This window comes from Artemia sp. Qi Xiang Cuo, unplaced genomic scaffold, assembly GCF_049724085.1.
Source record: "Artemia sp. Qi Xiang Cuo unplaced genomic scaffold, ASM4972408v1 HiC_scaffold_2954, whole genome shotgun sequence".
Taxonomy (NCBI): domain Eukaryota; kingdom Metazoa; phylum Arthropoda; class Branchiopoda; order Anostraca; family Artemiidae; genus Artemia; species Artemia sp. Qi Xiang Cuo.
Genome location: NW_028300808.1, coordinates 1,821,469 through 1,847,066, shown reverse-complemented (window position 1 = coordinate 1,847,066; position 25,598 = coordinate 1,821,469). Strand labels below are relative to the sequence as shown.

Here is a 25,598-nt window from a genome sequence, read left to right as displayed (position 1 = left end):
TATTAACAAAAAGCTTTTTCTAATAATAACAAAACGTATTTGATTAAAAGTGAATGGAGCTCGTCCGGAATGATGCAGACCATGTCTGCTGACCACGGACCTCTGGATACGGGGTTTCCTTTAACTAAACGCTCCAATCAGGGTGGCCTCAACCTCATGAGGTGGGTGGAGCCCACCCCCGGATTCTCAGTATACAGATAAATCCTGGCTCTAATCAGAATCCAGGCCTAGGGTTGGTTGGGCTTGCAACCCTCCACCTGAAACCCATTGCAACGAATAGCTTAGCAACTACCTCGGATGACTAACCTTCTTTTATCCCATCACGACCCTTGCTTGCCCCTGGACTGAGAAATGACCAGCGTTTGAATCTTATTGACCAAGGTGGCCTCCGAATTGCCACCTGGAATGTATTGACATTAAATTTTCCCGGAGCTAAGACGCTTCTGGTGATGGAACTGAAGCGATTCCGCATCTCCATTGCTGGAATAACAGAAGCCCACCTAGTCGGGAATGGAAATGATCTCATAAATGAGGGATAAAACCTTCTCTGGTCTGGCCAGACAACCACCAGAAGAAATGGAGTCGGACTAGTTCTTGATGACAAATCCAAGAAGTGTCTATTTTTCATTCACTCCCGTCTCGGCTAGAATCGCTAATGCTCGACTCAATCACAAGCAAGGAAAAATGACGGTCCTTGTTTGTTATGCCCCGACAAACGAAGCTGACACCGAAATAAAGGACAATTTCTACTCTGCCCTGACGAATGAATTATCTAAGATATCCCCGCACGATATTTTGATTCTCCAGGGTGGCCTTAATGCAACTGTGAGCGACAACCACAACTTATGGCGACAAGTCATTGGCCCAGTTACTCCTGAGTCCCTAAATGACAATGATCTAAGGCCTCTACAGCTCTGCAGCATGCACAAACTAGTGATTACGAATACCATGTTTGCAAGGAAGGACATTCACACATATACATGGTACAGCAATGACGGCCATACCAAAAAAATGATCGACTACATCATCGTATCACAGAGATGGAGGTCTTCGATCAGTAACTGCAGGACGTAGAGGGCAGCTGAGATTGGCAACACTGACCATCGCCTCGTCGTCGCTAACATGCGACTAAGGCTCAAAGCCCATCGCTCAGAACCAAGACCAGCCAAGATCGATGTCTCTCGCCTCTGCGATCAGAAGATACGGTCGAAATATGCCATTGATGTCTCGAACCGCTTCGACACACTCCTGCCATTTGAAAGTTGTGAAAACGCATGCCTCACGTCCAAAAAGAATTTCCTGGAATCAGCGACAGCAAATATTAGTCGGAAAAAGCGTGCTAATAAAGCGTGGATTCAGTAGGATACACTTGACGTCAGAGAGCAGAGACGCAAGGCGAGGCTACTCGGTGACATGCCAATCTATAGAAGCCTTAATGGGGTCCGCAACAAACTGATACAGCGAGACAAGAAACTGTTTGTTGAAAGAAAGACACATGAGCAAGAGGGTGCAGCCAAGAAAGGTGACGTTGTCAGTCTCTACACTTTTCTTCGTGATCTAACAGGATACATAGCTCCCTCGGTTGCATGTGTTGTCTCTGTGGATGGTCAGCCGCTTAGTGACGAAATTGCCCAGGTCAGTCGATGGAAAGACCACTTCTTGGGCCTCCTCAACACCGAAGCCGTAACACAGACTGACCAGGAAATCATTAGCCTAGCTACCAGGACCCAGGAACCACTGACAAGTGACACGGAAACTCCTTTCACGTCATCAGAAATCTACACAGCAGTAAAACGTTTGAAGAATAACAAAGCGGCAGGCGTATGTGGAATATCCGCTGAGCTCCTGAAGTAGGCCGGACCGGCAATGCTACTTTGGCTCCATATGCTGTTTTCTGTTGTTTGGCGCACAGAATGGATCCTGAAGGACTGGCGAGCTGGTATAATCCTGCCCTTATGGAAGAGAAAGGGGAGCAAGAGCATCTGTTTGAACTACAGAGGCATAACGCTACTTTCAGTGCCTGGAAAGCTCTTTGCTATGACCCTGCTGGATAGATGTACGAGTATCCTCAGAAGAAAGAGGAGAGTCCAGCAGGCGGGGTATATTCCCGGGAGATGCACTATCGAAAAAATCTTTACCATGCGCCAGTTAATTGAGAAGACGAAGGAATTCAGGAGGAAAGCATATGTAGCCTTTGTGGACTTTAAGGCTGCGCTTGACTCGGTGGATCGCAACTCGCTCTGGCTGATACTTCAATCAACTTTTCTACCAGACAAATACTGCAAGTTGTTTGAAAAGCTTTACGAAGAGACCGTGGGTTGTGTCCAAGTCAACGGCAAACAGAGCACAACATTCGGCATCAAAACCAGTGTACGACAAGGGTGTGCCGCCGCCCCGGAACTGTTCAATTGCGTGATACACCATGTCATGACACGAACAACAAATCCTCTACCCTTTGGTCTGCAGTTTGGAAATCGCATTTTGATGTACACTGACATTGCAGGTAGCCTTGTTTTTGTTGCTAACTCGGTTAACCACTTGACTAATGCTCTAAAAGTTTTGCAGAATCAGCCTGTAAAAGTTATCCTGAAAATAAACTGGTTTAAAACAAAGATAATGGGACCTTAACCCTCAAGCCCAGTTTTATCCCCTGAGAACATAATTGTTTGCGCAGCTCCTGTTGAAGTTGTAAAGAACTTCACTTATCTTGGCTCCGTGCTGTCTAATGAAGGCTCTATAGAGGAAGAGGTGTGCAGCCGAGTTTCAAAAGCCTCGTCTATCGTCGGAAGGCTCAACAATCTCTTTAGAATGCCGCATATATATAGGCGCACGAAGATGCGAATTTATAATGCATCCGTAGGCTCGGTCCTCCTCTATGCAACGGAAACCTGGCCTCTCAAATCAACAATCCTCAGCATGATAGACATCTGCCAGACAAAACAGCACCGTCGGATTCAGGGACTTCGATGGGACGATTTTGTAAGCAACGCAAGGTTGCTCGCACTCACCTCCCAAGTGCCATTCTCCATCCAAATAGCGCACCGTACTCTTAGATGGTTCGGACACCTCCTGCGTATGCCGACGACAACCCCAGCCCGAATAGTCTACGATTTTGACGCTAAAGCTAATGGCTGGTCTCACCCGAGGGGCAAACCTCAGACAAGATGGAAGGATAGCCTCAACAAATTCCTTGAGATAGCTAACATCGCTGTCGAAGAGGCCCCATTAATAGCAGTAGACCGGTCAGCCTGGAGGAGCAAAGTTGCGAAGCTCTCTACGCCACCCCCAACTTGACAGGAGCCTTAAGTAAGTAAGTATTTGATTACGTCAAATCTGACATGATGTTATCTAAATCGTGTGTGCTACTGCCAAATTTAACATATTGTGATCAAATCGTGTTTTTCATTATAAAGATTATCAAAATCTTGCCAAGTATTACCCAACTCTTGTATGCAAAATCTTGTCCAATATATTGAAAAAATCTCGCGCTACATTGTCAAATTTCGACTGGTATATTGAGAATACTGTATGAAAATAACAAAACTATACATGGTATTATAAAAATAATGTAAGTTATTAACAAAATCATGCATAATATTATCATTTAATCTCGCAAGTTATTAACAAAATATTTCCAGCTACAATCAAAACATGTCCACTATTGCCAAAATTTGAAATGTTGCTATCAAAATCATGTTACCTATTAAGGAAACCTAACATAGTGATATCAAAATCGTGTCTGCTATTAGCAAGATTATTAAAATCTTCTCAAATATTATCAATACCTTACATGGTGTTATAAAAATTTGCCCTTTACTGGAAAAATATAAATGTTTTTACTTTTATAACTTTAATAAATCAAATAATATTAATATTTTGATATATAAATATCAGTATATGGATATTAAACTGACAATGCACATTCATTTGTATTTTTTCTGGAAAGTGCAAATTATGTTCCGGCCATGGGAAGGCATAGGGCTTTTGAGCCCAACTTATATTAATTTCTGCTCGTTTTGAGTTTGACTCGGTTATTTATTGTAATATCTGTTCGTTTTGGGTTTCATTTAGTCATCGATGCTGATTTGCGGTAGTTTCACGCTTGGTAGAAACTGACAATGCATATTCATTTGTATTTTTTACAGTAGAGTGTAAATTATGTTCTGGCCTTGGGAAGGCATAGGGGTTTTGAGCCCTACTCATGTTAATTTCCACTCGTTTTGAGTTTGACTCGGTTATTTATAATAATTTCTGTTAGTTTTGGGTTTCATTTATTTATCGAAGCTGATTTGTGGTAGTTTCACCCTTGGTAGATTATTTGATTTTATTTTTCCTCATTTTTTGTTTAATGGAGTTCTTTACTTTTCTTTGAAAAACTTATTTTGTGGAAAAAGTTTTTTTTTAATTTATTTCTGTTCGTTTTATATTGACATAGTCTTTAAAGGGAAAAAGAAAATAATACTTTAAATGTTTTCGTTTTTTAAGACTTTATACTTTAGCCTATTATTTGTATGCTGGAGAAAAATATTCAGCAATTTTTAACAACATACATCCTTTGAAAAATCTGGACACAGATAGTAGTGTTCAATTTAGTTTCATACCTCCTCTAGTTGACCTGAAATGGAAAACTTGATACCATTCGCCAAAAAATCTGCTTTCTTTCTTTGATAGCTTGGATACACTTACGCTATTTTGACTTGAATGAATTTTAAGAGCAGAAGTAGCCCCGAAAGTTTGAACATAATACCCTCAGTCGTTCTTGTAATACTGCTGATATGCTTTATTGGGAATTAGCATTAACACAGTGCATTTTGATTTAATCTTAGGCAACATTTAGTTTTTAAATATAAAGGCAAATGGGAAGTTGGGTGTGGGAGGGGGATTAGTTGCCCTTCAATCACTTTCGACTATTAAAAAGGGTATCAGCCCTTTCTATTTTCAATCAAATGAGCCCTATTGAAATTTTTACGACTTTTTTACTAACTTATATCCCTTGCCCTGAAGACTGTGGGGTTAGTGTCCTGCTAAAAGGTATAATTTCCTGAACTTTAAACTGCCTGAAACAAAATGGCCATCTCAAAATTTTGATTGGATGTGTTTGGGGAAAAGGTGGGCATGAGAGGGGGGTTAGTTGCACTTAAATCACTATTGACTGTTAAAAAGGGCACTAGCCCTTTAAATTTCCAATCGAATGTGCCCTTTTTCAAGTTACTAAGATAAAGATTTCAATAAAAACCTTATATGCCCAAAGGGCATAACTTATAACCCTTGCCCTGAAGACTGTGGGGGGAGTGTCCTGCTCAAAGGTATAATTTCCTGAACTTTAAACTGTGTGTAAAAAAAATGCTATCTCAAAATTTTGATTGGAAGTGTTTGGGAAAATTGAGTGCGTGAGAGGGGCGGTAGCCACTCTCCAATCACTTTCAAATATTAAAAAAGGAACTAGCCCTAACAATTTCTAATCAAATTAGCCCTTTTAAAGTTTTTAGGACTTTTTTACTAACTTATAACCCTTGCCCTGAAGACTGTGGGGTTAGTGTCCTGCTAAAAAGTATAATTTCCTGAACTTTAAACTGCCTGAAACAAAATGGTTATCTCAAAATTTTGATTGGATGTGTTTGGGGAAAAGGTGGGCATGAGAGGGGGGTTAGTTGCACTTAAATCACTATTGACTGTTAAAAAGGTCACTAGCCCTTTGAATTTCAAATCAAATGCGCCCTCTTTCAAGATTCTACGACAAAGATCTCAACAAAAACCTAACATGCCCCAGAGCATAACTTGTAACCCTGCCCTTGGAGACTATAGCGAGAATGTCCTGCTCAACAGCATAATTTCCAGAACTCAAAACTGCATGTAATAAAAATGCTATCTAAAAATTGTGACTGGATATGTTTGGGGAAAGCGTGGGCATAGAAGGGGTGTTAGTTGCCATCCAATCACTTTGGACTATTAAAAAGGGTACTAGCTATTTCAATTTCCAATCGAATGAGCCCTTTTTGAAGTTTCTACGACAACGCGTTCTATAAAAACTTCATATGCCCCCAGGGCATAACTTACAACCCTTGCCCTGAGGGCTGTGGGGGAGTATCCTCCTCAAAAACATAATTTCTATCTGAAAATTAACTCCGCCGAACAAAATTGCTATCTAAAAATCTTGATTGGATGTGTTTGGGGAAAAGGTGGGCGTGAGAGGGGGGTTTGTTTTCCTCAAATCACTTTCAACTATCAAAAAGAGCAATAGACCTTTGAATTTCCAATCGAATGAGCCCTTTTTCAAGTTTCTACGACAAAGACTTCAAAAAAAACCTTTTATTCCCCCAGGGCATAACTTATAACCCATGCCCTGAAGACTTTGTGGGGAAGTGTCCTGCTCAAAGGTATAGTTTCCTGAACTTTAAACTGCGTGGAACAAATTGGCTATCTCAAAATTTTGATTGGACGTGTTTGGGGAAATGGTGGGCGTGAGAGGGGGGTTAGTTGCCCTTAAATCACTTTAGACTATTAAAAAGGGCACTAGCCCTTTTAATTTCCAATCGAATGAGCCCTTTTTCAAGTTTTAACGACAAAGATTTAAATAAAAACCTTATATGCCCCCAGGGTATAACTTATAACCCCTGCCCTGAAGACTTTGGGGGGAGTGTCCTGCTCAAAGGTATAATTTCCTGAACTTTAAACTGCGTGGAACAAAATGTTTGTCTCAAAATTTTGAATGGATGTGTTTGGGGAAATGGTTGATGCGGAAGGGGTGTTAGTTGCCGTCCAATCACTTTCGACTATTAAAAAGGGCACTAGCCATTTCAATTTCTTAGCGAATTAGCCCTTTTTGAAGTTTCTACGACAACACGTTCTATAAAAACCTCATATGCCTCAAGGGCATAACTTACAACCCTTACCTTGAGGGCTCTGGGGGAGTGTCCTCCTCAAAAACATAATTCATATGTGGAAATCAACTACGCTGAACAAAATTGCTATCTGAAAATTTTGATCGGATGTGTTTGGGGACAAAGTGGGCATGAGACGAGGTTTAGTTGCCCTCAAATCACTTTCGACTATTAAAAAGGGCACTAGTCCTTTGGATTTCCAATGGAATGAGACTTAATTGAAGTTTCTACGACAACGCCTTCTATAAAAACCATATATGCCCCCAGGGCATAACTTAAAACCCTTGTCCTGAAGGCTGTGGGGGAGTGTCCTCCTCAAAAACATAATTTCTATTTTGAAATCAACTGCGCTGAACAAAACAGCTATCTCAAAATTTTTATTGCATGTATTTCGGGAAAAAGTGGGCGTGAGAGGGTGATTAGTTGCCCTCCAATCACTTTCAACTATTAAATTAACTATTAAGAATTAACTATTAAGGATCATTCGATTTCCAATCGAATGAGCCTTTTTTGAAGTTTCTATGACAACACCTTCTATAAAACCTTATATGCCCACAGGGCATAACTTAAAACCCTTGCCCTGAAGGTTGTGGCGGACTGTCCTCCTCAAAAACATAATTTCAATCTGGAAATCAACTACGCTGAAGAAAATGGCTATCTCAAAATTTTGATTGGATATGTTTCGGGAAATGGTGGGCGTGGAAGGGCTGTTAGTTGCCTTCCAATCACTTTCGACTATTAAAAAGGGTACTAGCCATTCCAATTTCCAACTGAATGAGCCCTTTTCGAAGTTTCTATGACAACTTCTTTGATACGAAGTAACCTGCTCTAAAGAAAAAAAAAAAAAATAATACATTGTGCCAATATCGCTCTTATATACCCCCAGGGCATAACTTAAAACCCTTGCCCCGAGGGTTGTGGGAAAATGTCCTCCTCAAAAACATATTTTCTATCTGGAAATCGACTACGCTGAACAAAATGGCTATCTCAAAATTTTGATTGGATGTGTTTTGGGAAATGATGGGCGTGGGGGGGGGGGGTAGTTGCCATCCAATCACTTCCGGCTATTAAAAAGGGCACTAGCCACTTCCAATTTCCAATCAAATGAGCCCTTTTCGAAGTTTCTACGACAACTCTTCGATACGAAGTGCCCTGGTATGGAAAAAAAACTAATAATAAATTGTGCCAACATCGTTCTTTATTTTGGCAGCGCTATAGCGATGCCTATGATAATGAGAGAACGGTTGAAATGGCTGGGGAACGTTCTGTGGATGAAGGATGACAGATATCCGAAGATTGTCCTTTTTGGCTAAACGTCTAGGATTAAACCGAAAGCAGGTTGTCCACGGTTGGGGTGAGAGGATGTTATACATACAGATTCAAAGGAAATGGGAACTACCTGGGAGGCTGTAAAGAGGGAGGCTTTGAATAGATTGGGATGAAGAGGAGCGTACGTAGCTTTGCTGGTGTCGGGCAACTTGTTGTTGCGGTGATATGTTAGTAGTAGTAGTTATAGTAGTAGTAGTAGTTCCTTAAAACACTGATTCTCTTTGCTTCTCAGGAAACTAAACTACTCCTTTTATATTTGCCATCCATATGACAGTGAATACGCTGTTAGATAATGGCAACAGCTATCTGGATCTGCCCAGGGAAGAGAAAGATGATCTCTGCCAGCCTAGGAATGCTGCATCGGAAACTGCTTATTAAGATAGATGTGTATATTCTGCTTTAACTGTTAACCTAGCCAGTGATAGCTGTTCAATACTTTCAAATTCTGATGATAATGATAAGCTAATCACTGATGAGCAGGGTGATATAGAAGACTATATCAATAATCTTCATAATAACTTTATCGTTAATCTCTAATTGGAGGTCGGCAGCGATAAAATGGCGTATTGGCTCGAAATTTTAACAAAGTGATGACCAATAGAAATTAGAGACTGATTATAGTTTATATCCAGAGTACACTTTTGAGCAGTTTCCTGAACAAGATTTTTGAGAAATTTGCATTTGCAATGAATTTCAACATGACTCAAAAAGCCGACAAACATTGATTGTGATCCCAGAAGAGATCAAAATATTCTTCGTCATAGTTAACCTTTGGGATAATTTGGAATTTCTATGGCCGTGAATGTATTTGTAAGCTGAATATCACGTTTGCAAAATTTCTGAGCTGATGTCAAGGTGCCAATTTTTGTCATTCTAGACATCTTCAAACACTTTCCCACTGATCAACTATTAAAAGAGCAGAGGCTGGCTAATAGGCTTTGGGAACCTGGGCCACTGATGTCAACCAACCTTTAAAAAAGTTTAATTGCTCCCACATAGTGATAACAGCTACTCAAAGCATGAGTATGAGTGAGGCTCCATCCAAGCTGATGGATTCTCTTCACTGAACCAGCATATTCGTAAAATACCTATCTCAGTAAATCTTAAAAACATTGTGCCTGCCAGCTCGTTTGGGTTGATGCTGAATTTTATGATTTGCTAGGAGCAAATAATCTACAATGTGGGACTAAGAGCACATTGACTTGGTGCTTCGTTAGATTTTCTATATGACACGTTGGTGAAATCTGCTTGATATCCTGATTGATAAGGAACTGATGGCAAGTGGTACGATAGTGAAGACCCGGTTACGCATAAAATTGTCCGCTTTTAAAAACTATTAGAGACTTAAAACACTTGGTCGTGGTACATCCATGACACAAGAGAGGGTAGAAAAATAGCATTTCCATACGGTTACGACAACAAAACTTCATTGCTTGCATATATTATAGATGGGTAGACGAAGAAACACCTGTAAACGTTGGGACAAGAACATAAAGACATAATTAGAAAGGAAGTACCTCAAAAGATTTGCTGACTATAGTCGCTTCATGGGTGGGATAGATATGTGTGATCGAACCAATTGTTGTTACTGATTTAAATCCAGGACAAAGAAATGGACAGTACGTCTTGTTAATTGTTTCATCGTCATTGGTATTCCTAATAGTTTTCTTGACTTGTGGGAAAACAAAAACAACAAGTATACAGCAGTGGTGAAGTAGCCCATTGACTAATTTCTTGCTGAACACCCCATATTTAAGGGGGAGATTTGATGACAAAGCACCGGACTTGGTTCATCTGGAAAGGTTTCAAATTCTGCCCCCTAGATTTTGCAAGAGCAGACATTCCCTTACATGAGTCGAAAATTCTTAAGAATCCAGGCTGCGACAAGATGAACCGGTGGTATTGTGCAAAACGCAAAGTTTTTCTGTGTCTTTTTGATAACAGAAACGACTTTGAGTTGTTTCATTCGTAAGTATAGCTTAATCCATTGTTTTCGACTTAATTTCAAAATGTGAAAGATAAACCTCTTGCAAATAAAGTTGGATTTTTCCATGAATTGAGACCAGATTCCTAACCCCAAGTACCTTTTATAGGGGAAGAGGGACGATGGGGCTTCTTTCTGAGGAACAGACTTGAAATCTGGGAATTTTTCTGGCCAAAATCTAGTGTTTTGATAATTCTGAGTCATCTGGTTAAACTCGTGTCTCAAGGTTCAAATGAGTTTCTATTAGTTAGTTTAATAACTGTTTTAAAATTTTCTACGGAGCGGGAAGAGGACTTTATACGGAGATAGTTTTCTATTGGGAAGGAAGTTTCCAGGGGGGGGGGAACTTTTCAGAAAAACTTTACATGCGGGAATTTTCCAGAATTCACATATGAAATTTAATTTATTTCTCTTACTTTCTGGGGAATTGCCAAAAATCATCGACAAATTACCAGGGGGAAATATTGAGAAAGGATGGAATTCTCTGGGGGTATTCCCCCCCCCCCAGAGAGGATTGTGGAGGGGATTTCCGCGGGAAAATTTCTCCATGGGGGAATCATCACCAGGATAAATTATCCATGGGGAATTATCCGAAGGAGAAACTTTCCACGGGGAACGGAGTTACCCGGAAAAAATTTCCACATAGGGGGATTTCAGGCATGCCTTGAAAAACGATCAGAATTTAAACAAAAAACAAGTCTTTTTTTAAATAGAAAGATGCTGAGAAGAATGTTTCACGCAGAATCGCCCGCAACATATTTTCTAAGTAGAATTACATCGGGGTTGGAACCGTCCGGGGTTAATTTCCGGAGAGGTGCACGGGGGAACTTTCCACGGAGGATTTCTTGTGGGGGTAATTTCTAGTGAAGGGAGAGGTGGATATCCTGGCATTATTGGAGAAACGATCAGAAATTAAATAAAAAATTCAACTGAAAGTAAGGAGCAAAATTAAAACTTAAAAAGAACAGAAATTATACCATATATCAGGGGGACTTTCCCTTCAATAACCCACTCTTTAGGCTAAGGTCTGAACTTTTGTCCCAATTCTGTAAAAACTACTCCTGAAAGACAGGGTCATTTAATTAGGACCAGAAGCTTTTTTAAAAGTACTAAAAATCTTTAACGTGAAAAGAGGGGTAATTAGGACGACCCCCCCACTCATACACAGATTGATTTCTGTTCATTTTAACTTTTGATGTTGCTCCTTACTTTCAGTTGAAATTTATTTTTTATTTCATCAGCTAAAAAGTCTTTATTTCTGGTCTTCATATCTCTGAAAAAGCCCCCTCATTGGTTTAGGAGTCTAATTAAAACCGATACCGATTCAACGGGAATTCAATTAGAACGGGAATAAAAACGATACCGATTGAACGGGAATTCAATTAGAACGGGAATAAAAACGATACCGATTGAACGGGAATTCAATTAGAACGGGAATAAAAACGATACCGATTGAACCGGAATTCAATTAGAACGGGAATAAAAACGATACCGATTGAACGGGAATTCAATTGGAACGGGAATAAAAAGGATACCGATTGAACAGGATTTCAATTAGAACGGGAATAAAAACGATACCGATTGAACGGGAATTCAATTGGAACGGGAATAAAAAGGAATTCAATTAGAACTGGAATAAAAATAATACCGATTGAACAGGAATTCAATTAGAACAGGAATAACAACGAAACCGGAATGAAAACGATACCGATTTAACGGGAAAGTAGGGAGCTATCATGAGTTCCTGGATGTACATAGTTTATGCATGTTCTTATGGTTTTTGTCACTGAGAATGAAAAAACAGGATTTTTCTCACTTTGATGTATTTTCATGGTTTATTGATTCGAACGGGTCAATGACACCTCCTTCAAGGTCGATTTATTTGCTGTTTGTCCAGGTATAATGACACTGGGGTGAAGTTTGTACATGCGCATTAACGGGGGAGAGATGTATTGATCTAGGACAAGAGGGGAAGTGGATTTCTGAGAAATTGATTTACATAATCGAGGGGAATTATTGATTCGAGAAAGGGGAATTAATTTGTTGTTTCTAAGGGGAATTATTGATCCAAGAAAGGTTAATTTATTTGTTGTTTCTAACGGGAATTATTGATCCATGAAAGGACAATTTATTTGTTGTGTCTCAGGGGAATTATTGATTCAAGAAAAGGGTATTTATTTGTTGTTTCTAAGGGGAATTATTGATTCACGAAAGGGGAATTAGAAATGACATCACTTGTTTCCTAGGAATTATACGGGACTCTAAAGAGATAAATTAATATTCAATTTTTTAAATATGACTTCTCAGGTCATTAGACTTAGCGATAAAATAATATTCTATTGAAGCCATAATAGTGTAGCTAGGAACAACTTAGAGATGAAGAGATTAACGCGGGAAAGGGTTTCTAGGAATATCAAATGTGACAGCGCAGGGATGCCAAAACAAAAGGAACACGCAGAAATTACGTTTAGGGGATTATTTAGGCGAAACAGTTAGAGACTTTTTAGAAGATGATTTTAGAAGATGATTTAGAAGATGATTTGGGGTGAAACCCCGTGGTCGTTATAATACACAAGTTCCATTTGAACAGTGTTGTGAGGTTCACTACCCCAACCCCAAAGGGCCCCCCTACCCCAACCCCAAAGGGTTCCATCCCCCCCAAACCCAATGGGCCCCCAGGTCCCCAAATGACCCCCGAGCCCCCAAAGGCCCCCTGGTCGCCCAAATGCTCCGGGGCCCCCAAATGCCCAAAGGACCCCTAAATACCCCCCGGACTCCCAAATGCCCCCGGGCTCCCAAAAGTCCCATGGGGCCCCCAAAGAGCCCCCGGGCACCCCCAGGGCCCCAAAGGGCCCCTTTACGTTTTGCCCCTCCATTTTTTTAATACTTTTTTATTTACGCATTTGAGACACAGAAGGGCCCCATCCCCCCAACGTTTGGCTCCCTATACCACCATTAGTGTTTTGTTGTGGTTTACCTTGTCACAGTTAAATTCTCTTGACTTTTCAAAGTTCATTTTGGATTTCTTTCGTTGAAATGCAAGAGTTGGAATATTTTAGTAGTGTTTTGTCGTGGTTTACCTTGTCACAGATACATTCTCTTGATGTTTCAAAGTTCATTTTGGATTTCTTTCGTTGAAATGCAAGAGTTGGAATATTTCAGTAGTGATTAGTCGTGGTTCACCTTGTCACAGTTACATTCTCATGATTTTTCAAAGTTCATTTTGAATTTCATTCTTTGAAATGCAAGAGTTGGAATATTTCAGTAGTGTTTTGTCGTAGTTTACCTTGTCACAATTACATTCTCTTGATTTTTCAAAGTTCATCTTGGATTTCTTTCATTGAAATGCAAGAGTTGGAATATTTCAGTACTGTTTTGTCGAGGTTTTTCTTGTCACAGTTACATTCTCTTGATTTTTCAAAGTTCATTTTGGATTTCTTTCGTTGAAATGCAAGAGTTGGAATATTTCAGTATTGTTTTGTCGTGGTTTACCTAGTCACAGTTACATTCTCTTGATTTTTCAAAGTTTATTTTGGATTTTTTTCGTTGAAATGCAAGAGTTGGAATGTTTCAGTAGTGTTTTTTCATGGTTCACCTAGTCCCAGTTACATTCTCTTGATGTTTCAAAGTTCACTTTGGATTTCTTTCGTTGAAATGCAAGAGTTGGAATATTTCAGTAGTGTTTTGTCGTGGTTTACCTTCTCACAGTTACATTCTCTTGATTTTTCAAAGTTCATTTTGGATTTCATTCTTTGAAATGCAAGAGTTGGAATATTTCAATAGTGTTTTGTCGTAGTTTACCTTGTCACAATTACATTCTCTTGATTTTTCAAAGTTCATCTTGGATTTCTTTCATTGAAATGCAAAACTTGGAATATTTCAGTAGTGTCTTTTTGTGCTTTTCCTTGTCACAGTTACATTCTCTTCATTTTTCAAAGTTAATTTTGGATTTTTTTCGTTGAAATGCAAGAGTTGGAATATTTCAGTATTGTTTTTTTGTGCCTCAGATTAACAAACTTAAATTCTCCTGATTTTTAAAAGTTCATTTTGGATTTTTTTCATAGAAATTCAAAAGTTGGAATATTTCAGTAGTGTTTTGTCAGGGTTTACCTTGTCACACTTACATTCTCTTGATTTTTCAAAGTTCATTTTGGATTTCTTTCGTTGAAATACAAGAGTTGGAATATTTCAGTAGTGTTTTGCTGTGGTTTACCTTGTCACAGTTACATTCTCTTGATTTTTCAAAGTTCCTTTTGAATTTGTTTCCTTGAAATGCAAGAGTTGGATTATTTCAGTAGTGTTTTGTCGTGGTTTACCTTCTCATAGTTACATTCTATTGATTTTTCAAAGTTCATTTTGAATTTCTTGCATTGAAATGCAAGAGTTGGAATATTTCAGTAGTGTTTTGTCGTGGTTTACTTTGTCAAACTTATATTCTCTTGATTTTTCAAATTTCATTTTGTATTTCTTTTATTGAAATGTAGGAGGTGGAATATTTCAGTAGTGTTTTATCGTGGTTTACCTTGTCACACTTAAATTATCATGATTTTTCAAATGTCATTTTGGATTTATCTCGTTGTATTGAAAGAGTTGGAATATTTCAGTAGTGTTTTGTCGTGGTTTAATTTGTCAAAGATACATTCTCTTGATGTTTCAAAGTTTATTTTGAATTTCTTTCATTGAAATGTAGGAGTTGGAATATATCAGTAGTTTTTTGTCGTTGTCCACCCTGACCTCGTTTTATTCTCATGATTTTTTAGAGTTAATTTTGGAGTTTATTCACAGAAATGCAAGAGATTGACTATTTCAGTAGTGAATTATTATGATTTACAATGTCACAATTAAATCCTCACGATTTTTCAATGTTCATTCGGGATCTCTTTCATTTAAATGCAACAGTTGGAATATTTCAGTAGTGTTTTGTCGTGGTTTACCTTGTATCTCTTATATTCTCTTGATTTTTAAAAGTTCATTTTGAATTTCTTTCGTTAAAATGCAAGAGTTGGAACATTTCAGTACTATTTTGTCGTGGTTTACCGTGTTACAAGTTACATTCTCTTGATTTTTCAAAGTTCATTTTAGAATTTTTTTCGTTGAAATGCAAGAGTTGGAATATTTCAGTAGTGTTTTGTCGTGGTTTACCGTGTCAAAGTTACATTCTTTTGATGTATCGTTGAAATGCAAGAGTTGGAATATTTCAGTAGTGTTTTGTTGTGGTTTACCTTCACACAGTTACATTCTCTTGATTTTTCAAAGTTCATTTTGAATTTCTTTCGTTGATATGCAAGAGTTGGAATATTTCAGTAGTGTTTCGTCGTGGTTCACATTGTTACAGTTACATTCTCATGATTTTTCAAAGTTCATTTTGAATTTCTTTCATTGAAATGTAAGAGTTGGAATATTTCAGTAGTGTTTTCTCGTGGTCTACCTTGTCAAAATTACATTCTCTTGATTTTTCAAAGTTCATTTTGGATTTCTTTCCTTGAAATGCAATATTTGGAATATTTCAGTAGTGTTTTGTCGTGGTTTACCTTGTCACAGTTACATTCTCTTGATCTTTCAAAGTTCTTTTTGGATTTCTTTCGTTGAAATGCAAGAGTTGGAATATTTTAGTAGTGTTTTGTTATGGTTTACCTTGTCACAGTTACATTTTCTTGATTTTTCAAAGTTCATTTTGTATTTGTTTCGATGAAATGCAAGAGTTAGAATATTTCAATAGTGTTTTGTCGTTGTTTACCTTGTCACAATTACATTTTCTTGATTTTTCAAAGTTCATTTTGAATTTCTTTCATTGAAATGCAAGAGTTTGAATATTTCAGTAGTGTATTGTTGTGGTTTACCTTGTCAGAGTTACATTCTCTTGATTTTTCAAAGTTCATTTTGAATTTCTTTCGTTGAAATGCAAGAGTTGGAATATTTCAGTAGTGTTTGCTCGTGGTATACCTTGCCACAATTACATTATCATGATTTTCAAAGTTCAATTTGAATTTCTCTCATTGAAATGCAAGAGTTGAAATATTTCACTAGTGTTTTGCCGTCATTTACCTTGTCACAATTACATTCTCTTGATTTTTCAAAGTTCATTTTGTATTTCTTTCGTTGGAATGCAAGAGTTTGAATATTTCAATGGTGTTCCATCGTAGTTTAACTTGTCGCAGTTAAATTATCATGATTTTTCAAATTACATTTTGGATTTATTTCTTTGAAATGCCAGAGTTTTAATATTTCAGTAGTGTTTTGTTATGGTTTACCTTGTCACACTTACATTTCATTGATTTTTCAAAGTTCATTTTGGATTTCTTTCGTTGAAATGCAAGAGTTGGAATATTTCAGTAGTGTTTTGTCATGGTTTATCTTGTCACAGTTACATTCTCTTGATTTTTCAAAGTTCATTTTGAATTTCTTTCATTGAAATGCAAGAGTTGGAACATTTCAATAGTGTTTTGTCGTGGTTTACCTTGTCACAGTTACATTCTCTTGATTTTTCAAAATTCATTTTGGATTTTTTCATTGAAATGCAAGAGTTGGAATATTTCAGTAGTGTTTTGTCGAGGTTTACCTTGTCACACATAAATTCTCTTGATTTTTCAAAAATCATTTTGGATTTCCTTCGTTGAAATGCAAGAGTTGGAATATTTCAGTAGTGTTTTGTTGTGGTTTACCTTGTCACGGTTACATTCGCTTGATTTTTCAAAGTTCATTTTGGATTTCTTTCATTGAAATGTAAGAGTTGAAATATTTCTATAGTGTTTTCTCGTGGCTTACATTGTCACTGTTACATTCTTTTGATTTTTCAAATTTCATTTTGAATTTCTTTCATTGAAATGCAAGAGTTGGAATATTTCAGTAGTGTTTTGTTGTGGTTTACCTAGTCACTGTAACATTCTCCTGATTTTTTAAAGTTCATTTTGGATTTCTTTCGTTGAAATGCAAGAGTTGGAATATTTCAGTAGTGTTTTGTCATGGTTGACCTTGTCACAGTTACATTCTCTTGATTTTTCAAAGTTCATTTTTGGATTTCTTTTGTTGAAATGCAAGAGTTGGAATATTTCACTAGTATTTTGTATCTGGGTTGGTTTTTCGCAAGTCCAAAAATTTGTCTTTGTCGGTTTGAATGTCTTAAGTGCATGTCTTTCTCTGTTTCTATGTCTGAATCTATTTGTTAACATGTCTTGGTTGGTGTTTGGTTAGGTTAGGTTAGCTAAGTTAGGTTAGGTTGGGTTAGCTAGTAAATATTTATCCATGTTTAAGTTGGATTAGGTTAGGTTAGCTTATCATGAACGCTCATGATAAGCTAACCTAACCTAACCTAACTTAAACATGGAGAAATGTTTACTAGCTAACCTAACCTAACCTAACTTAGCTAACCTAACCTAACCTAACCAGACACCAACCCAGACATGTAAATAAATAGATTCAGACATAGAAACAGAGAAAGAAATGCACTTTAGACATTCAAACCGACAAAGACAAATTCTTGGACTTGCAAAAAACCAACCCAGATACAAAACACTAGTGAAATATTCCAACTCTTGCATTTCAGCGAAAGAAATCCAAAAATGAACTTTGAAAAATCAAGAGAATGTAACAGTGACTAGGTAAACCACAACAAAACACTAGTGAAATATTCCAACTCTTGCATTTCAATGAAAGAAATTCAAAATGAACTTTGAAAAATCAAGAGAATGTAACTGGGACAAGGTATACCACGACAAAAACTACTGAAATATTCCAACTCTTGCATTTCAACGAAAGAAATCCAAATGAACTTTGAAAAATCAAGAGAATGTAACTGTGACAAGGTAAACCATGACAAAACACTACTGATATATTCCAACTCTTGCATTTCAACGAAAGAAATTCAAAATGAACTTTGAAAAATCAAGAGAATGTAACAGTGACAAGGTAAACCACGAGAAAACACTATTGAAATATTCCAACTGTTGTATTTCAATGAAAGAAATCCAAAATGAACTTTGAAAAATCAAGAGAATGTAACTGTGACAAGGTAGACCACGACAAAAAACTACTGAAATATTCCAACTGTTGCATTTCAACGAATGAAATCCAAATGAACTTTGAAAAATCAAGAGAATGTAACTGTGACAAGGTAAACCATGACAAAACACTACTGATATATTCCAACTCTTGCATTTCAACGAAAGAAATTCAAAATGAACTTTGAAAAATCAAGAGAATGTAACAGTGTCAAGGTAAACCACGAGAAAACACTATTGAAATCATTCCAACTCTTGCATTTCAATGAAAGAAATCCAAAATGAACTTTGAAAAATCAAGAGAATTTAACCTTGACAAGGTAAACCACAACAAAAAACTACTGAAATATTCCAACTCTTGGATTTCAACGAAAGAATTCCAAAATGATCTTTGAAAAATCAAGAGAATGTAAGTTGGACAAAGTAAACCACGACAAAACACTACTGAAATATTCCAACTCTTGCATTTCAATGAAAGAAATTCAAAATGAGCTTTAAAAAATCAAGAGAATGTAACTGTGACAAGGTAAAGCACAACAAAACACTACTTAAATATTCTAACTCTTGCATTTCAATGAAAGAAAACAAAAATGAACTTTGAAAAATCAAGAAAATGTAACTGTGACAAGGTAAACCAAGACAAAACACTACTGAAATATTCCAACTCTTGCATTTCAATGAAAGAAATCCAAAATAAACTTTGAAAAATCAAGAGAAGGTAACTGTGACAAGGTAAACCACTACAAAACACTACTGAAATATTCCAACTCTTGCATTTCAATGAAAGAAATCCAAAATGATCTTTGAAAAATCAAGAGAATGTAACTGTGACAAGGTAGACCACGACAAAACACTACTGAAATATTCCAACTCTTGCATTTCAACGAAAGAAATTCAAAATGAACTTTGAAAAATCAAGAGAATGTAACCCTGACAAGGTAAACCAGAACAAAACACTACTGAAATATTTAAACTCTTCCATTTCAACGAAAGAAATCCAAAATGAACTTTGAAAAATAAAGAGAATGTAACTGTGACAAGGTAAAGCACGACAAAACACTACTGGAATATTCCAACTCTTGCATTTCAATGAAAGAAATCCAAAATGATCTTTTAAAAATCAACATAATGTAAGTGTGACAAGGTAAACCACAAAAAAACACTATTGAAATATTCCAACTCTTGCATTTCAATGAAAGAAATCCAAAATGAACTTTGAAAATCAAGAGAATGTAACTATGACATGGTAAACCATGACAAAACACTACTGAAATATTTCAACTCTTCCATTTCAACGAAAGAAATCCAAAATGAACTTTGAAAAATCAAGAAAATGTAACTGTGACAAGGTAAATCACTACAAAACACTACTGAAATATTCCAACTCTTTTATTTCGATGAAAGAAATCCAAAATGATCTTTGAAAAATCAAGAGAATGTAACTGTGACAAGGTAAATCACGACAAAACACTACTGAAATATTCCAACTCTTGCATTTCAAGGAAAGAAATTCAAAATGAACTTTGAAAAATCAAGAGAATGTAATTGTGACAAGGTAAACCACGACAAAACACTACTGAAATATTCCAACTCTTGCATTTCAACGAAAGAAATCCAAAATGAACTTTGAAAAATCAAGAGAATATAACTTTGACAAGGTAAACCACAACAAAACATTACTGAAATATTCCAACTTGTTCATTAAAACTAAAGAAATTAAAAATAAAATATGAAAAATAAAGAGAATTTAAATTTGACAAGGTAAATCACGAAAACACACTACTGAAATTTTCAAACACTATTATTTCAATGATAGAAATTCCAAATGAACTTTGAAAAATCAAGAGACTGTTAGTCTGGCTAGGTCAACCACAACAAAACACTACTGAAAAATTCCAACTCTTGCATTTCAACGATAGAAATTCCAAAATGAACTTTGAAAAATCAAGAGAATTTAACTGTGACAAGGTTAACCACGACAAAACACTACTTAAATATTCCAACTCTTGCATTTCAACGAAAGAAATTCCAAAATGAATTTTGAAAAAAATCAAGAGAATGTAAGTGTGACAAGGTAAACCACTACAAAACAATACTTAAATATTCCAACTCTTGCATTTCAACGAAAGAAATCCAAAATGAACTTTAAAAAATCAAGAGAATGTACCTTTGACAAGGTAAACCACAACAAAACACTACTGAAGTACTCCAACTCTTACATTTTAACGAAAGAAATCCAAAATGAACTTTGAAAAATCAAGAGAATGTAACTGTGACAAGGTGAACCACGACAAAACACTACTGAAATATTCCAACTCTTGCATTTCAACAAAAGAAATTCCAAAATGAATTTTGAAAAAAATCAAGAGAATGTAAGTGTGACAAGGTAAACCACGACAAAACACTACTGAAATATTCTAACTCTTGCATTTCAACGAAAGAAATCCAAAATGAACTTTAAAAAATCAAGAGAATGTAACTTTGACAAGGTAAACCACAACAAAACACTACTGAAGTACTCCAACTCTTACATTTTAACGAAAGAAATCCAAAATGAACTTTGAAAAATCAAGAGAATGTAAGTTTGACAAGGTAAAAAATAACAAAACACTACTGAAATATTCCAACTCTTGCATTTCAACGAAAGAAATCCAAAAATAAACTTTCAAAAATCAATAAAATGTAACTGTGTCAATATAAACCATAACAAAACACTACTGAAATATTCAAATCTTGCATTTCAACGAAAGAAATACTAAATGAACTTTAAAAAATCTAGAGAATGTAACTGTGACAAGGTAAACCGTAACAAAACACTACTGAAATATTCCAACTCTTGCATTTCAACGAAAAAAATCCGAAATGAACTTTGAAAAATCAAGAGAATGTAACTGTGAGAAGGTAAACCACTACAAAACACTACTGAAATATTCCAACTCTTGCATATCAATGAAAGATATCCAAAATGAACTTTGAAAAATCAATAGAATGTAACTTTCACAAGGTAAAGCACAAGAAAACACTATTGAAATATTCCAACTCTTGCATTTCAATGAAAGAAATCCAAAATGAACTTTGAAAATCAAGAGAATGTAACTATGACATGGTAAACCATGACAAAACACTACTGAAATATTTCAACTCTTCCATTTCAACGAAAGAAATCCAAAATGAACTTTGAAAAATCAAGAGAAGGTAACTGTGACAAGGTAAAGCACTACAAAACACTACTGAAATATTCCAACTCTTTTATTTCGATGAAAGAAATCCAAAATGATCTTTGAAAAATCAAGAGAATGTAACTGTGACAAGGTAAACCACGACAAAACACTACTGAAATATTCCAACTCTTACATTTCAATGAAAGAAATCCAAAATGAACTTTGAAAAATCAAGAGAATGTAATTGCGACAAGGTAAAGCACGACTAAACACTACTGAAATATTCCAATTCTTGCATTTCAAAGAGAAAAATCCACAATGAACTTTGAAAAATCAAGAGAATGTAACTTTGACAAGGTAAACCACAACAAAACATCACTGAAATTTTCCAACTCTTGCATTTCAACGAAACAAATCCAAAATGAACTTTTAAAAATCAAGATAATGTAACTGTGTCAAGGTAAACCACAACAAAACACTACTGAAATATTCCAACTCTTGCATTTCAACGAAAGAAATTCCAAATGAACTTTGAAAAATCAAGAGAATATAAGTGTGACAAGGTAAACCACGACAAAACACTACTGAGAAATTCCAACTCTTTCATTTCAACGAAAGAAATACAAAATGAACTTTAAAAAATCAAGAGAATGTACCTTTGACAAGGTAAACCACAACAAAACACTACTGAAGTACTCCAACTCTTACATTTTAACGAAAGAAATCCAAAATGAACTTTGAAAAATCAAGAGAATGTAACTGTGACAAGGTAAACCACGACAAAACACTACTGAAATATTCCAACTCTTGCATTTCATCGAAAGAAATTCCAAAATGAATTTTGAAAAAAATCAAGAGAATGTAAGTGTGACAATGTAAACCACGAAAAAACACTACTGAAATATTCCAACTCTTGCATTTCAACGAAAGAAATCCAAAATGAACTTTAAAAAATCAAGAGAATGTACCTTTGACAAGGTAAACCACAACAAAACACTACTGAAGTACTCCAACTCTTACATTTTAACGAAAGAAATCCAAAATGAACTTTGAAAAATCAAGAGAATGTAAGTTTGACAAGGTAAAAAATAACAAAACACCACTGAAATATTCCAACTCTTGCATTTCAACGAAAGAAATCCAAAAATAAACTTTGAAAAATCAATAAAATGTAACTGTGACAATATAAACCATAACAAAACACTACTGAAATATTCAAATCTTGCATTTCAACGAAAGAAATACTAAATGAACTTTAAAAAATCAAAAGAATCTAACTATGACAAGGTATACCACAACAAAACACTACTGAAATATTCCAACTCTTGCATTTCAACGAAAAAAATCCAAAATGAACTTTGAAAAATCAAGAGAATGTAAGTGTGACAAGGTAAACCACGACAAAACACTACTGAAATATTCCAAGTCATGCATTTCATCGAAAGAAATCCAAAATGAACTTTGAAAAATCAAGAGAATGTAACTGTGACAAAGAAAACCATAACAAAACACTACTTAAATATTCCAACTCTTGCATTTCCACAAAAGAAATCCAAAATGAACTTTGAAAAATCAATAGAATGTAAGTGTGACAAGGTAAACCATAACAAAACACTACTGAAAGATTCCAACTCTTGCATTTCAACGACAGAAATCCAAAATAAACTTTGAAAAATCAAGAGCATGTAACTGTGACAAGGTAAACCATGACAAAACACTACTGAAATATTCCAACTCTTGCATTGCAATGAAAGAATTCCAAAATCAACTTTGAAAAATCAAGAGAATGTAATTGTGACAAGGTAAACCACGGCAAAACAGTAGTGAAATATTCCAAGTCTTGCATTTGAATGAAAGAAATTCAAAATGAACTTTGAAAAATCATGAGAATGTAACTGTGAAAAACACTACTGAAATATTCCAACTCTTGCATTTCAACGAAAGACTTCAAAATGAACTTTGAAAAATCAAGAGAATGTAACTGTGACAAGCTAATCACAACAAAACACTACTGAAATATTCCAACTCTTGCATTTCAACGAAAGAAATCCAAAATGAACTTTGAAAAATCAAGAGAATGTAATTTTGACAAGTTAAACCACTACAAAACGCTACTGAAATATTCCAACTCTTGCATTTCAGCGAAAAAAATTCAAAATGAACTTTGAAAAATCAAGAGAATGTAACTGTGAAAAGGTAAACCACGACAAAACACTACTGAAATATTCCAACTCTTGAATTTCAATGAAAGAAATCCAAAATGAACTTTGAAAAATCAAGAGAATGTAATTGTGACAAGGTAAACCAAGACAAAACACCACTGAAATATTCTAATTCTTACATTTCAATGAAAGAACTTCAAAATGAACTTTGAAAAAATCATGAGAATGTAACTGTGACAAGGTAAACCATAACAAAACACTACTGAAATATTCCAACTCTTGCATTTCAACAAAATAAATCCAAAATGAACTTTGAAAAATCAAGAGAATATAACTGTGACAAGGTAAACCATAACAAAAAACTACTGAAATATTCCAACTCTTGCATTTCAACGAAAGAACTTCCAAATGAACTTTGAAAAATCAAGAGAATGTAAGAGTGACAAGGTAAACCACGACAAAACACTACTGAAGTACTCCAACTCTTGCATTTTAACGAAAGAAATCCAAAATGAACTTTGAAAAATCAAGAGAATTTAAATTTGACAAGGTGAACCATAACAAACCTCTACTGAAATATTCCAACTCTCGCATTTCAACAAAAGAATTCCAAAAACGAACTTTGAAAAATCAATAGAATGTAACTGTGACAATATAAACCATAACAAAACACTACTGAAATATTCAACTCTTGCATTTCAACGAAAGAAATCCAAAATGAACTTTAAAAAATCAAGAAAATGTAACTGTGACAAGGTAAACCATATCAAAACACTACTGAAATATTCCAACTCTTGCATTTCAACGAAAGAAATCCAAAATGAACTTTGAAAAATCTAGCGAATGTAACTATGACAAGGAAAACCATAACAAAACACTACTGAAATATTCCAACTCTTGCATTTCAACGAAAGAAATCCAAAATGAACTTTGAAAAATCAAGAGAATGTAACTGTGACTAGGTAAACCACGATAAAACACTACTGAAATATTCCAACTCTTGCATTTCAACGAAAGAAATCCAAAATGAACTTTGAAAAATCAAGAGAATGTAATTATGACAAGGTAAATCACGGCAAAACACTAGTGAAATATTCCAAGTCTTTCATTTCAATGAAGGAAATTCAAAATGAACTTTGAAAAATCATGAGAATGTAACTGTGAAAAACACTACTGAAATATTCCAACTCTTGCATTTCAACGAAAGAAATTCAAAATACACTTTGAATAATCAAGAGAATGTAACTGTGACAAGCTAACCACAACAAAAGACTACTGAAATATTCCAACTCTTGCATTTCAACGAAAGAAATCCAAAATGAACTTTGAAAAATCAAGAGAATGTAATTGTGACAAGGTAAACCACGACAAAGCACTACTGAAATATTCCAACTCTTGCATTTCAACGAAAGAAATTCAAAATTAACTTTGAAAAATCAAGAGAATGTAACTGTGACAAGTTAAATCATAACAAAACACTACTGAAATATTCCAACTCTTACATTTCAACGAAAGAAATCCAAAATGAACTTTGAAAAATCAAGAGAATGTAAGTTTGACAAGGTAAAAAATAACAAAACACTACTGAAATATTCCAACTCTTGCATTTCAACGATAGAAATTCCAAAATGAAATTTGAAAAATCAAGAGAATGTAACTGTGACAAGGTGAACCACGACAAAACACTACTGAAATATTCCAACTCTTGCATTTCAACGAAAGAAATTCCAAAATGAATTTTGAAAAAAATCAAGAGAATGTAAGTGTGACAAGGTAAACCACGACAAAACACTACTGAAATATTCCAACTCTTGCATTTCAACGAAAGAAATCCAAAATGAACTTTAAAAAATCAAGAGAATGTAACTTTGACAAGGTAAACCACAACAAAACACTACTGAAGTACTCCAACTCTTACATTTTAACGAAAGAAATCCAAAATGAACTTTGAAAAATCAAGAGAATGTAAGTTTGACAAGGTAAAAAATAACAAAACACTACTGAAATATTCCAACTCTTGCATTTCAACGAAAGAAATACCAAAATGAACTTTGAAAAATCAAGAGAATGTAACTGTGACAAGG

General features: G+C 35.5%; 2 protein-coding genes across 2 annotated transcripts; both read left to right on the top strand.

Moving 5' to 3' along the window:
• Nucleotides 1-684: 684 nt before the first annotated feature.
• Nucleotides 685-1,074, top strand: LOC148938367 (protein CFDP2-like). The gene has a single exon (XM_089107854.1). The coding sequence runs from the start codon at nt 685-687 to the stop codon at nt 1,072-1,074; it is 390 nt and encodes a 129-aa protein (XP_088963980.1).
• A 1,761-nt stretch (nt 1,075-2,835) lies between these two features.
• Nucleotides 2,836-3,294, top strand: LOC148938366 (uncharacterized). Its single transcript, XM_089107853.1, has one exon. The coding sequence runs from the start codon at nt 2,836-2,838 to the stop codon at nt 3,292-3,294; it is 459 nt and encodes a 152-aa protein (XP_088963979.1).
• Nucleotides 3,295-25,598: the final 22,304 nt, after the last annotated feature.